At 39.8% G+C, this 14,414-nt stretch overlaps 1 protein-coding gene across 1 annotated transcript in view; it reads left to right on the top strand.

The window, feature by feature from the left end:
- Window positions 1-12,902, top strand: part of LOC137030506 (mitogen-activated protein kinase kinase kinase 11) — a 29,189-nt gene extending 16,287 nt beyond the window's left edge. Inside the window, exons 3-11 of the mRNA XM_067400855.1 lie at window positions 11-191; window positions 1,020-1,168; window positions 1,261-1,436; window positions 2,622-2,865; window positions 4,102-4,209; window positions 5,327-5,477; window positions 5,556-5,662; window positions 5,808-6,293; window positions 7,908-12,902. Of these exons, the coding sequence (XP_067256956.1) occupies window positions 11-191; window positions 1,020-1,168; window positions 1,261-1,436; window positions 2,622-2,865; window positions 4,102-4,209; window positions 5,327-5,477; window positions 5,556-5,662; window positions 5,808-6,293; window positions 7,908-8,515 (2,210 nt within the window). The 3' untranslated portion in view covers window positions 8,516-12,902. The remainder of the gene's footprint in view (window positions 1-10; window positions 192-1,019; window positions 1,169-1,260; window positions 1,437-2,621; window positions 2,866-4,101; window positions 4,210-5,326; window positions 5,478-5,555; window positions 5,663-5,807; window positions 6,294-7,907) is intronic.
- Window positions 12,903-14,414: the final 1,512 nt, after the last annotated feature.

Here is a 14,414-nt window from a genome sequence, read left to right as displayed (position 1 = left end):
TGTGTGTCAGTTCTGCTGGCTGAGCCTGTAGAGAAGGGCAGCATTGAGGGCAAAACCCTGAAGATCACAGATTTCGGTCTGGCGCGAGAGTGGCACAAGACGACTAAGATGAGCACCGCGGGCACTTACGCCTGGATGGCACCAGAGGTCATCAAATCCTCCACCTTCTCCAAGGGCAGCGACGTCTGGAGGTGAGAGAAACACAGCCGACATCATGATGAAGTCTTTAGTCATAAACCAAACCGTTTTAATCCCACGTGACATTAGAAACCGTCAACTGCTCTTCAAGAATTACCGGTTAACCCGCCCTCCAGAGATCCGATGATTCGCTCACGTAATCAGAGCTGAAGATGAGTCTAAAGGAAAAAGGAAATTCAAAGGATAACTGGTTTGATGTGCATGTGAAACACTGTCAGTGAACATTCATTCAGACGGCGTTTGATCCAGTGTGGAGTAGAACAGACGAATGATGCAGTTATTCTTGAAACGTGGCGTCAGCATTCATTGGTTAATTTTCTCTGACAATTACAGTAACTTTTTGACATTAAGCGACTGATTGAGAAGGCGTGCCTCAAATGTTCTCCGTCACCTTCTCAAAGCTGAAGACTGTCTCTAAATGCACTTCAGATTGTCTTGGAGCGGCTCATTTCCCTCTAACAGGCTCCTCCACTGAATGTTAACGCTGCACTTAGATTAACTGGCTTTAAATTCATCGCCCTCAGACACAAATTAGGCGTATCGCTTCACCGTTTCCCCTTAAATCCACAATTTCCTCTGCAGGGAAACATCAAATGTTCTCGTCCAATTTACATGTCTCGATTCAAAGAACTCTCAGAGAATTACTGCACTGAAAACCCTTCCCGACAGCCTCGCAGTGCTTTAGAGCGCTTGGGTTCGTGTGTTGAAGGCCTTGTGGAGCGAGAAGCGTCTTGTGTTTGTGTGTGTCTGTATATGCTGTAATTAGACGGCTATATAAAACTGCTGTGGGCGTCTCATTCCCACTCTCTCTCTCTCTCTAGTTATGGTGTGTTATTATGGGAGCTTCTGACCGGCGAGGCTCCATACAGAGGGATCGATGGTCTGGCTGTGGCTTATGGAGTCGCCGTAAACAAACTGACCCTTCCGATCCCCTCCACCTGCCCCGAACCCTTCGCCCAGCTCATGTCCGGTGAGTCCATCCATCCATCCATCCATCCATCCATCCATCCATCCAGTTACCTGACCCGTTTAGTTAAATGCTCTTGTGTGTGTGTGTGTCAGAGTGCTGGGATCAGGACCCGCACCGGCGGCCCAGTTTCAGCTCCATCCTGGAGCAGCTGATGGCTCTGGAGGAGCAGGTGATGGAGGAGATGCCGCAGGATTCCTTTCACTCTCTCCAGGAGGACTGGAAACTGGAGATCCAGGACATGTTTGATGAGCTGCGGGCTAAAGAGAAGGTGTGGGGGATTTGGTGCATGATGGGATAGATTAGACCTGTTTGGTTATTGAATGCATCACTGGTCAATCACAACCACATTGACAGACAAAGTGTTCATAAAAATGTAAAATTTGAATTTACTATGGTTTTAACAATAATTCTAATTCTTCAGAGGGCCTCATTAAACTTCAAGATGACCTAAAATCATTTGAAAATGAGACAAAATGAGCTTTAAAATGAGCTAAAACTGCTCAAAATCAAAATGTAAACTGACATCCTATGCCTTCTTATATAAAATGACATGAATATTAATAATAAGAATCAGGATTCTCTACATGAGAACATTTTAAAAGTGGGATTTCTAGACCTGGAAAAGTCATGGAAAATAATGAAATCTTAAAGTCATGGAAATTTTGACAATGAATGCACATTTTTCTTGTTATGTCAAGTTCTAAAATATTTTCTTGAGTAGAAATTATCATTTGTGAGTTAAAAACATTATCCCATAAATGCAAACAAGAGGAAAATTTAAATTTGTTATTGAACTCAATTAACATTCAGTTCTTGAATCTTCTGAAATGACTTATTGAATTATTTGAATTTTATTTTAATATATGAACAGTCCTTGTTTCTGTAAAATGAAAAGTTTGAAAACTAGAACTTTAAATCAGTGTTATTTTACTACCATTGAGGTACTATTATATTTGTTATTAATATTTTGAATTTGAATTTATTTTTATATTTTCTGTTTTTATTTCAATTTTAGTTAAAGTTTTATTAATTTTGTTGTGTGTTTTGTCCTTTTTATTAGTTTTTGTGTTTTTTAAATATTACTATTTATGTTTAATTTATTTCAGATTTAGTTTAGTTTTGAATTTATTTATTTCCAGTTAGTAATTTTAGTGCCAGGTTTTTTTGTTTGTTTGTTTGTTTGTTTGTTTATTTTTGAATACTTTAACTTATACTTTATTTTATTTCAGTTGATTTTTATTTTATGTCAAGTAATGAAAATATTTTTTATGGTTGTAGTTTTAGTTAATGATAATAACCCTGCTTCTAATATTGGCTTGAACAACAAGGGCCAAAAATGTTGGCAGCCGCTGATCCAGTGTTCAGACTGTGAACTTTCAGTGCAAACATACCAGAATATCATAATGTGCTTGTACACTTGTGTTTATGTCTGAACCCTGGCCTGTGTGTGCAGGAGCTGCGCTGTCGTGAGGAGGAGCTGAAGCGTGCGGCGCTGGAGCAGAAGTCTCACGAGGAGTTCCTCCGCCAGCGCGAGCAGCAGTTAGCGCAGTGGGAGCAGGACGTGTTTGAGCGAGAACTATCACTGCTCATCCTGCACCTCAACCAGAACCAGAAACCCAACGTCAAGAAACGCAAAGGAACCTTCAAAAAGCACAAGCTGAAGGTTAAGAATGGAGAGAAGATCAGCATGCCACAGGGTGAGGCATGACATTACAGCCGTTCATGTAAATATGTAGAGATGTTTGTTGTTTAGTTTTAAAGCTCATGAATGAACTAGATTTTCACAGTTAATGAAGAAATGTGAGCAGAATGACTCGAGAAATGTTGCCCACACAGAAGCCACCGCAATGATGCTAGGTATTGTGGGTGGTTTTTAATGGGATATGGAGGTCCTAATAGTTTTGATGTTTTTTTGCACATTATGTAGTTGCACAGCCATTGCTAGTGTGTTCGGAGTGGTTGGTTTGGGTAACTCCAGGATAACCTTTAGTTTGTCCTCTCAACATAATCTGTTGTGATCAGTGCGTTTAAGATGTTATTAAAAGCTAATGGCACTCAGTGCTCCAGAGCCTCTAACTATTACATTCGCTTTATTAAAGACATTAATGAGGTGCAATCGCACAGTAATGAGGTGTTATGACACTAGAATGGAAAAATAACAAGCTAACATGTAACAGAGTGCAGAACACAAAAAACACACACACATTTCTTCACATCGTTAGTAATAATTAACCATGTTGTACTAACCGGTGGTTTCGCTGTTTAGGCAAGACCACACAGGTGAATAGGGTAAAAAAAACAAAAACTAATAGATATTACCATTCTTCTCCAGTCGATTAATCACAAATTACAAGTTTTCTGAAATGTTGTTTAAATTTGCTAATTAAATAACTAAATATGCACTCAGTTGCATGCATTTCCAGAAGATAAATCTGAACATTGGGTGAAGCCAGGTTCAAAATTATTTTTTGATTTTGTTGACCTATTAGAGTTAAATATTTTTACAGAGGGGATTTTGAATATTTCTTTTTATCACTCCTTAAATCAGAAAATACTGTCAAAAAAAAAAAAAAACACATTTTCGCCATGTTTTTAGGAATAAAATGTTATATAAATAAGTTTGAATGTTATATGAACAAACCCCACAGTAAAAACCTTCAGAATATAGATATGAATAAAACTCTAAATTTTGGTGTATGTAAGTGTTACTGAAGTGGAGAAAAAACTCTAATTAATATGTAGCGTAATTGAAATCTGCGGATGCAAATAGATAAAGTGCACTTAAATTTGTAGTTTGGATGTTTTCTTTCCACTGCTCTGAAAGAAGACAATTTAGACCAAAAATTGATGAGTGCATGAAAAAACAGTGTTTTCATAACTAGTGTTGTACATGTTGATCCCATTGGAAATATCACTTGTTTTCATCTGTCTAGATTTTATCCATAAGATCACGGTCCAGGCGTCTCCATGCTTGGAAAAGAGACGTAATTCTCCGGATCTGGGCTCGCCGTCCATCGGCCCACGCTTCCGAGCGATACAGCGTGAGTGTGTCCAGATATCCATCATTCTCTCTGCTCTTTCCTTCTACTGTTCCCTCTATATGTAAATGACCTTAGTTTAACTAACCTATAAAAAAGGTTACAGTGCTTACGTACGGCTCGTTTGGTGAACTTGCCAAGATCTTATCATTACTTGTGTTCTTTATCTAAAAACTATTGTTAGCTATATATAGTCACTGTCCGGTGGAGTCCTTGTATCTCCATTCTTCATCTTGTTGTTTTTTTTCCATAAATCATTATCGTTACATTATAGGGTCTTAGTCTAGCATTTGTTTTCAAATCATTGCCAGTACTGTCTTGAATAGCCTGTGCAAAGCACTTCATCTTTTATAACATGAGATTTTGGCCAAATGACAGAAAAAACTGAGGGCCCACATATAGCTACAATAAACTTAATAAGTAGATGAAAACATAATGCGATGCACTTACTGCCTCAGATGTGGCCATTTCAATGATGGAAAAACAACAATGGCTTGCCAAACATCTCCATTTGAGCTTGATTTTAGTGAAATGTTAATAATATAATGACACATGCAAGTGTCTGACCAGATATAAAGCCATCAAACATCAACTTTGACAACAAAGCATTTAATTATTTTAAAAATAGTGTTTTTCCATTTCCTGAAAAGTAGCTTTTTTTGAGATACGAGGTTGATAAAACTGTTTAGGAATACTAGTATGTATTATCCTATTTTTAGTCCTTTTTTATTTTAGTAGATCAGAGAGAAAGCTTTGGAATTGATGCCATTAAAGAGTTTAAATGCCTGTTTATTGCATTTATGTTAATCAGCATACGCCACATATTTTACTATTATTATGATTACTGCAATCATGAGCTTAATCGAAGTATTGTGTTTACATGAGGTAAAGCTTAATTGCAATATTGCCTAAATCTCATAATCACATTGAGGCATTGAAGCTGCTCTTCAGACTCACGGATCATACTGAGAGAGATCTAGATTAGAGTCAGTGAATAATAGTTTTTCATCATAATGATCGTGAACATGCATTTGTGTGATTCTGTGACTTTAGAATCAGTGTCACCACATGGTGGCGCTGTTGTTTTATTAGCACTGAGTTTGTTCTCTGTTCATCTCAGTAAGTCCCAATGAGAGTAAATGGAGCTCGGTTTGGCCGCTGGAATCTCTTCCTCTCAAGCAGACGAATGGTGAGAGGAGATTCACTCCTCATTTGAGCCCTAAAAGCCCCAAGAGTCCAAAGATCCTCCGACTCAGTGCTCAGGAGAACAGGTGAGCGTTATATCAGCACGTCTGTGTGCAAAACGCATGAATTCAAGTGGTCTGATGGTGTTTGTTTGTGTGTGTCAGTCTGTCGATGAGAGCCAAACTCCTGGACATGGACAGCAATGAGAACGACGACTCTAAAGCTGATTTCGAGGAGTACAGACCCTTCACACCAGAGTCCAGCCACAACGGTCAGTCTCAGACAGGAGGATACACTTTTTTTCAAAGTAGCTTTAAAGAATAATATATGTGTATATATGTATATGTATGTGTGTATGTATATGTATGTAAAGTGTGTGTTTCTGAGTCTGTCTTATACTTCTCCGTGTCTCTCAGAGGGTTCAGAGAGCGAGGAAGGCGGTTCGTCCCCCTGTGGTTCTCCGAAACCGGATCACCCCGGTCTGGCGAAGAACACACACCGTGCTCTGCTCAGCAGCGCCGCCCTGCTGGCGTCCATAGCTCTGGGACGCTGCCTGGAAGTGCAGCACCCACCCACACCGCCGCCACGGGCCTCGTCGCGGACTCACCTGCCCGTGCCGGAGCCGGACCCAGAGCCGGAGGTGGTGGGAGATCTGATCACGTTCAGCACGGACTCTCTGCCGCGGGGATTCCTGGATTCGCTGAAGCCGCCCGAGATCAAGCCGCTGCCGCTCACTCCGCCGCCACCCAACCCGCGGGACAGAGAGCGGCCGGGCCGCAGGACACAGGACAGTCCCGGAGACTGGACGGCACACGCCAACGGAGACGCGGCCGCTGAGGTCCCGTATCAGAGCGGAGAGCGCAGGAGGAGGGCGAGTTACGGACTGCACTCCTCACAGCTGGGTGAGACTCGCCAACAGAAATCTTTACATTACTGTACAAATCTCAGTTTGCATTTACTGGCTCAGAACACTGGGTCTAAATCGGGTGTCGAACTCATTTTAGGTTGAGGACCGGATAGGAAAAAATGTAACCATGTGCGGTCCGAATGACCTCTGTTGAACCATTTAATATTAATCAAACAAACTACAAATTAATCTGCAAGAAAACTAGAAAAAGACACTGCTCTTTGAAAACGCCATTTGTTTTTACAGCCAAAAGACTTTATTACATTTTTATTTAATAATACACTTAATACAAGTATTATTTATATTTACTGCTGGAACGATCTTCCTGCCTCCATCCGGAATGCGGAATCCCTGGCAATATTCAAAAGACAGCTGAAAACTCATCTCTTTCGTGAGCACTTAACCTCATCTTTAAAAAAGAAAAAAAACCTTCTTATTCCTATCCTTTCACTTCCTCTAATCCCTCTTTATTGTAGCTTAGGATAATCTGAGCACTGCCTATAACTTGTATTATGAGCACTTCTTGTCTATCTGCCTCGTCATGACGACTCGCTTGTTGTGTTCCTCACATGTAAGTCGCTTTGGATAAAAGCGTCTGCCAAATGAATAAATGTAAATGTACTTATTGATTTTTATTTAATATTACTTTTAGTTTTTTTTTTTTATTAGTGATGCACCGATTTTGATTTTTCATGGCCAAAGCCTAATTTTTTTTACAAGCAAATTTGCAGATTCTGTAGCATGAGCCGTTGTTTTTTTATTTAAATTTGATCATATAATTTCAGTATTTACAGCAAAAACAGCATGGCCTGACTATAGTTTTGGGAAATGATGACAGACAGACTGAATGAAAATGCGAATTCACTCTCTGTCAGTAGATGGCGCTTATGGAACAGCAGCGATATATAGCGTTTCCTTGGTTACCGCTGTACACTAAGCAGTGCTGCTCTTGTAAACACAACTTTATATGGAGATAAAGAGGAAAAGAAAATTTCTTCGAAACTTTTCTGTCAGTTCACTTCCGAGATACATTTATATAAACCTAATCTTCCTATAATTCGTGAACAGTGAGCTTGTGCTCAGTATTTTCCTCTGCTGGTGCATCTATGTTCTCCTCTTTGCGTCCGTATTCAGCGTTTGCCTGTTTAAACGTCCTGTTTTTAGACTTCATAATATTTCCACACAAATGACAGTCTGGGAAATGATTACAAAGCAGTTTGCTTGCAAGTCCATAACAGAGATTTGTTTTTAATTTTTTTTTTTTTTATTTATTATTGTTCAATTTATTCCCCGGGCCGGATTGGACACCTTTGTGGGCTGTATGTTTGACACCTCTGATCTAAATTATAAAATGTGTACATTTCTTTGAATTAAAGCATCTGCCAATGTAGACGCATGTACCAATATAATAATGTATATAAAGAAGAACTGACTGTAGACCAGTGAACTGTTTAAAATGGTTCATTAAAATAACGTGGTGTGGCTGATACCATGAAAGTGCCGTCTTTGGTTCAAGTTATTTTTTACATTTTCAGTTGTGCATTTCGTAGACGCTTTTATCCAAAGCGACTGGATAACTGTGACTGACTGACTTCTCTCTCTTTACTAGTGTTGGATCTCCCGTTGTGTCAGGACACATTTGAGGCCGAGGACAAGTCTCCGATGCCCTTCGCCCTGTATCCGGACCCCCGTCTGTGGAGCCCCAAAACCCGTCGTCTGGAGGTCAACATCGTCCCTCGCCCGCGTCCGTCCCCGAACCGCCCCCGCATCGACCCGTGGAGTTTCGTCTCGGCCGGTGTGGCGGACAGAGCGGGCGGGAAGAAGCCGGTTTGTGCCAGCAGCCCCACGAGCCCTCGTCTGGGGTTCCACCCCTCACCCACCAACCCCTTCACGAACTGTGACCCCTTCCCATCGCCGGACTGTGACCCCTTCAATCTGAAGCTCCACCCTTCCATGAACTCGGACAACGGATCGACCTTTGACCCCTTCTCCACCCCCTTCCCGACCTCGCGCTCGGCGCCCTGCTCGACCAATGCCAGCCCGAATCTGTCTCTCAGGGTGGCCCCGCTGAACCCGGCCGACTCCCCGCTCATAGATCTGGGCTGGGCGGGCGTCAGCCGGCCGATCGACGGCGCCAAAGAGAGGGTCCATCCTCGCAGGGGCCTCGGCCTCAGTCCGTTCAGGTCGCCTGCGCAGCTCAGAGACGATCGCTTCTGAACACGGGCCACTGCACGACACGTCCATAAAGCTGATATCGCGATACGGCCTACTGCGATTTGTCAAAAGACTACGATGTAACGAAATATATGCACTACCGACTCCAGATCGACTCTGAAACTGGCAGCGCATACGCCCATTTGCCGACACCCTTCAAAAAACAAAGATATATATATATATATCCCAAATTCTTCAAAAGGAACTTTTAAAATAATTTTTATTTGCACTCCCCAACAAAATCACCCACTTATTCTGGAATTCTTTCCAAAATATAGCTATGCAAGTCATCTGCTGAACATTCCTGTATTTCAACACACATCACAGAAAAATCGAATATCGCGATGTCAGTTTTTTCCAGTGTCGTGCAGCCCTAGTCCATGCCAATTCTGGGAAATGAAACCGCAGGAGATTCCCATTTTCTCTGGGAAAGGAAGACTGTTGAGTTTTGATGGGTTTCAGGTGGACGTTTGGTCATTCCTGAAGACACGGCTCCTGACGGGAGTCACAAATCCTCCATGTTTTCCTCTCTGATGGGTTGAACTTCCTCTCTTCCAGCACTGTCTCAGGGTCTTAATGCCCTCTAGTTGCTCTTACACAGGTCTGCTTTAAGGCCCCGATATACTAAGCTCTTTTTCGCTCTTTTAGGGGTAAAAGAAGTTTGAAATACTTGAGCAATTCTGACCTCGACAAACTAAAGAGAAAACATGAACTGGAGAAGATTCAAAGGTAAAAGAAGGTGGAGCCTCAGAGCCACACCCACCTATTGCATCATCACCATGGAACAATGACAGTTCCAAGGTGCTTTTCAGAAACTCACAAAACAAACTCTAAACAAACTTTGCTTTGGCCTGATTTTCTTCAAAATCACACCAATTGACTTTTCCATTTCGCTTGAAGTGTATCGGGGCCTTCACGGTCTAATATTCAGTCTCAAAAGATGTCGCCGTCAACGTCAAATGATTTCAAAATTATTTCACCTCGTTTCATCCCAGATTTATTCTATTACTGCGATAAAACTTATATGCGGGAGAATCCTTCACACATTCAGCTGATGTGCCAAAGAATGCCAGATTTCCGTGTCCGATGATCATTTGTGATTCTCAAACTCACGTGCCTGAAAGAGGTCGTGCCTCAGAAAGAGAAATGAGCTTCACACGAGAAACGTCCCGCTGACCTCACTGGTGGTGTTTGGGCAGGAGAAGTGGACTAGACTTTAAGGTTTATTATTTAAAACATTCATGAGGAGCGTCTGTGTAGAACCAGAAAACTTCAGGTGGATCTTTAGTCAAATGGAGAGTAAAACCCTCAAATACTCCTCAAATCAGTGGAATTTCTCTCTTGTATTTCCAGTTTAATGAATGCTTAGATATTTGAAAACCAGAGAGAAATACTGAGGAAGAACATGACTTTAGCAGTGCAATCTCAGAAGCATGACGCACGTCCAGAACACTATTTACAGTCAGGAGAGGCGCTTTCTTCTTGTTTTCTAGTGCTGTCGTTCACTGACCCTCGTCTCCTCTACCTCCCTCTGCTGGTGGCTTGTGTGCTTCACTCTCAGATCTTCATCTCTGACGTTCTTCCCAACAATGAAATTCCTTCGGGAGGCCGTCGCTGTGGCTGAACAATGGCCTCTTTGGGTTTCGCTCTGCAGAGTCTCTCGTCTTCTTCATGCTGCCGCTTCAAACTACACTTTTTGGTCGTCATACTTTATTTTGATTTTGATTCAAGATCAAACATTTCTTTTTTTTTTATGACAGATCACTTTAAAGTCTCATAAGCAGTATGCACAGGATTTTAGATAGTTCTATTTCAGTTTTTGGCAGGAATGAAGCGTGTTACCGTGTTTGAACTCGGGGAGAGTCAGCGTTGGAATGTCGTGTCGTGATTAATGCACATTAAACTGGCGTATAACGGCACACACAGTCAGGCGCAGTACTGTAAACCTCCACTAGAACAGGGTCAATATCTGCTCAGTCTGCAGTTATTTGAGCTTTTCCCATCAGACAGCCTGCGCTTTCTCATGCCAGCGAACAGAAGTCAGTCCAGCCCTTCAGCCGCGTCTCAAACACTGAATGACGGTTGACGGTGTTCATCACCTGAAGAACTCACACAGTCATGCAGATTCAGATTCAGATCTGAAAGTCAGATGGAAGAGGTCATTGGGAATTTTTCAGAATCGCAAGTTATCAATTTGCAATTGTGATTTTTTTTCCTTCTGAATTTACATCTCACAATTCTGTTTATTCCTCCATGGAATAATTTAAAAAATATATATATATAATTGCAACTTTTCATCAGAAAATTTTATATTTTTCTTAAAACTGCAAGTTCTCGCATCTCGCACTTTAGACTTTTTTCTGTGCATTTTTTTTCTGTCAGGGAATAAAAAACTAATTGTGACTTTTTTTCTCGGAATTTACATTTTTCACATTTTTTCACAAAAAAAGGCAATTGCGACTTTATCTCACCATTCTGACTTTATTCCTCAGAATTCTAAATTTTATATCGCAATTTCTATTGAATTTCTGAGTTACATCTTGCAATTTATTTTTTGTTTCCACCATGAAATTATAAAAAGATCAGAATTTTGAGTTTACATCTTGCAATTCTTCTATTTGTAAAATATAATTGCAACTTTTTATCTGAACATTTTATATTTTTCTTACAATTGCAAGTGATCCACTTCTTGAATCTCGCAATTTAGACTTTTTTTCCTTGCAATTTTTTTTTCTGCCATGGAATAAAAAATAAAAAACTTTTTATCTTACAATTCTGACTTTTGTCTCACAGTTGTAAGTTAAAAACCTCATAATTTTGAGTTTGCGTTACAATTCAAACAAAATTTGCATCTTGCAATTCAGTTTTTTTTGTTTTTGCCACAGAATAAAAAAAGCTAATTGTGACTTTTTATCTCACAATTCTGACATTTTTATTCCTCTCTATTGGAGTTTATATCTGTTCAAGAAACAAACATGTTAAAATTAGTGATGCACAACAGGACAAGCCAACATTTTTCTCCAAATTTTATGGGATAAAATGTCGTAATTAGCCTACATACAGCATGGATTGCAGTTTCCCAGCTTCATTATCAAAGGCATGAACATTTGCATTTTATTTCAATCTGTTCAAGAAACAAATGTGCCAAAAGCAGCCATCTAGAGCAGGACCTGCACTGATGTTTTCATCAGAATGATGAGAAAAAGTTTATTTTGCTAAGAAGCTTCCAGAGATGTGAGAGACGGTTGAGTTGACAAACACCACTGGTTCTGGTCCGAGCAGGTCGTTTCTCCTCTCGCGTGTGATGAAGATAATCAGCTTGACAATCGCAGAAGCATCTCGACGTCAGTTTCGCCGCTTTGGCCCGGTTTCTGAAGTGTCGACGCGATTCTGGCGCGCCGTGTAATGTCACCATCTGTTCGCCCGACTGAAATCACAGCATTTGTGAAGAAACGGAACCAACGGCGGCGATTCACTGAAACTGACAGCAGAAACACTGAACCGTTCCAGCACGTCAGATACGGCCCGCGTCACGAGAATGAGTCTTAAAGCTATTCATATTTATTATTGAGGCCTTTAACACACTGGATTCAAGACTTTAAAAGGGTCAGAGACACAGTCCACGTTAGGATGCTTTATTATATTTTAGGAAATATTCAGTTTTGTTTGTTCTTCACTGGAGTTATGGGTGCTGCAAAGGGACAAATCTGTTTTACAATGTCAAAAATACATTAGAAGATTGCTGAGTCTTCACAGAAAGACTTGTGCCTTGATTGAAAAGAGACACACATTCACTGTTTCTCCTGTTTCTTTCGTCTATCCTCATTGTTTTTGTGAACAAACACTGCAGGCGGCGGCACACTCCGGTCCATCAGATCCTCCACTACCTGCTAAAATCTTGCCGTTTTGAGGGAAAGTCTTCTTATTGATGATGATTAATGTTTTATTTTAAGCTTATTCTGATATATTGAGTGTTTGTGAAGCTGTTATAACATGTCTGTGCGTGTGTGTGTGTGTGTGTGTGTGTGTATCAATGGGCTGGTCCTAATCACTCCATTCGTTTGTGTGAGTGTGTTTCTGTCTTAAAGAACGTCTGAATGTTTATTTTGCTAATTGTAATGGGTTTAACCTGTGGAACTTTTAAATTTAAATAAAAAAAAAGAGAAAAAGACTGCAAAAAGGAGCAAAGACCAAATAAAGTTTAACACAACTCTAAAACTGTGACGTTGATTGTGTGTGTGTGTGTGTGTGTGTGTGTGTGTGAGGAAATCCAGTGCAGGTGTTTTTGTAGAATCATTGTAAATATTCACATCCAGGTCATACTTACAGAAATACTGCACTTTCATGACTATCAAACACACATACACTGACTGCACATTACAAATCTGATCATGTTTTACTGGAATACCATAAGATTTAGAAAGATATTTAAAAAGATATTTATTTGTATGAAGTACAAGTAAAACTAAACATCTTTTAACGTATTTTATTTAAAAATTAGACTAATATATTTGTATTGCACATTGGTTATCACTGAGCTACAGTTACATGTTTTCAGTTAGCTCTAATAATAACCCTGAATTCTCACGTGTCGATACTCACTGTCTCCTCTAGGAGTCGCTGCAACCCAGAATGAGTCTTTAAATGTCAGGATTTCAGATGAAACACGGGTCAGATGTGATGGTTGTGCTGCATCTGTCCTCAGTTTGTGTGTTCCAGGTGTCTGAAGATGTTCAGTGAGTCGATGAAGAACTCTTCATCATCCTCGAGGTGTTGGGAGCTCATGCAGTAGTGTGCAGCGCTCGGCTTCCAGAAGTCAAATCCCATTCATTTTCCTGATTTTTAACAATAATGTTTAAACTTTTCACACAGGCTGAGCTTGTTGTAATCCTCAAAAACGGTCCACCAATCAGAGCAGGTGCTGTTGCTATGGAAATGAGATTATTTGAATATCATGTGACTGGAACTACTCATGTTAGAAAATGTAATAAACTGGCGGAGAAAAGTTTGCAATAATTAACTCTTTCACTGACAGAATCATTTACGACACGATTCCCCGCCGTTGACAGACATTTCTGGCAATCCGTGTTTTCACTGTTATTCGGTAGGGGGCGCTATTACACATCTGGTCTGATTGGTCAAAATTGACAAAAGGTCAAAATCACGACATTAAACTGAAATTATGCCAATCTTGAAATTGACAAAAAGTTGAAACTATGGCAGTCAAAATTTACACACACTTGAAATTATAACAATTAGAAATTAAGAGCTGAAACTGACAAAGTACTGAAATTATGACAGTTGAAATTATACTACATTGAAATAGATTTTGAAATTATTACAAGTTCAAGTTATGACAAAAAGTTGAAATTATGGCAAAAAGTTGGAATTATGGCAAGGACAAAACTGACAAAAGGTAAAAAAAAAGTATGACGTTCAGCTGAAATTATGCCAAAGTCAAAATTATGACATTCAGTCAAAACTGTCATAATTTAAAATTTTGTCAATTTTGACTGGCATAATTTCAACTTTTCCTCATAACATCAAATGTTATACTTGGAATTTTTTTATCAAAGTCGAAGTTATGACAAAATTATGCCAGTCAAAATTATGACAAACCATTGACAAAAAATTAGAATTATGAAATGTTAAAATTGACAAAATATAAAAATATGGCATAAAATGTCAAAATTATCACCAAAAAATAAAAAATGTAAAGTCGAAATTATGGCAACATATTAATATGATGTCAAAATTGACAAATTCAAATCATGACAAAGTATTAAAATTATTCTAAGTAGAAATTGATATAAAATCAAAATTGACAAATAGTCAAACTGGGCTAAAGGTCAAAATTATGACATGCCATAATCAGAATTGTGAGATAGATAGATAGATAGAT

The sequence above is a fragment of the Chanodichthys erythropterus genome, chromosome 11 (assembly GCF_024489055.1).
Source record: "Chanodichthys erythropterus isolate Z2021 chromosome 11, ASM2448905v1, whole genome shotgun sequence".
NCBI classification, from domain to species: Eukaryota; Metazoa; Chordata; class Actinopteri; order Cypriniformes; family Xenocyprididae; genus Chanodichthys; species Chanodichthys erythropterus.
Note: the sequence above shows the minus strand (reverse complement) of the source record. Positions and strands in the feature narration are given on the sequence as shown.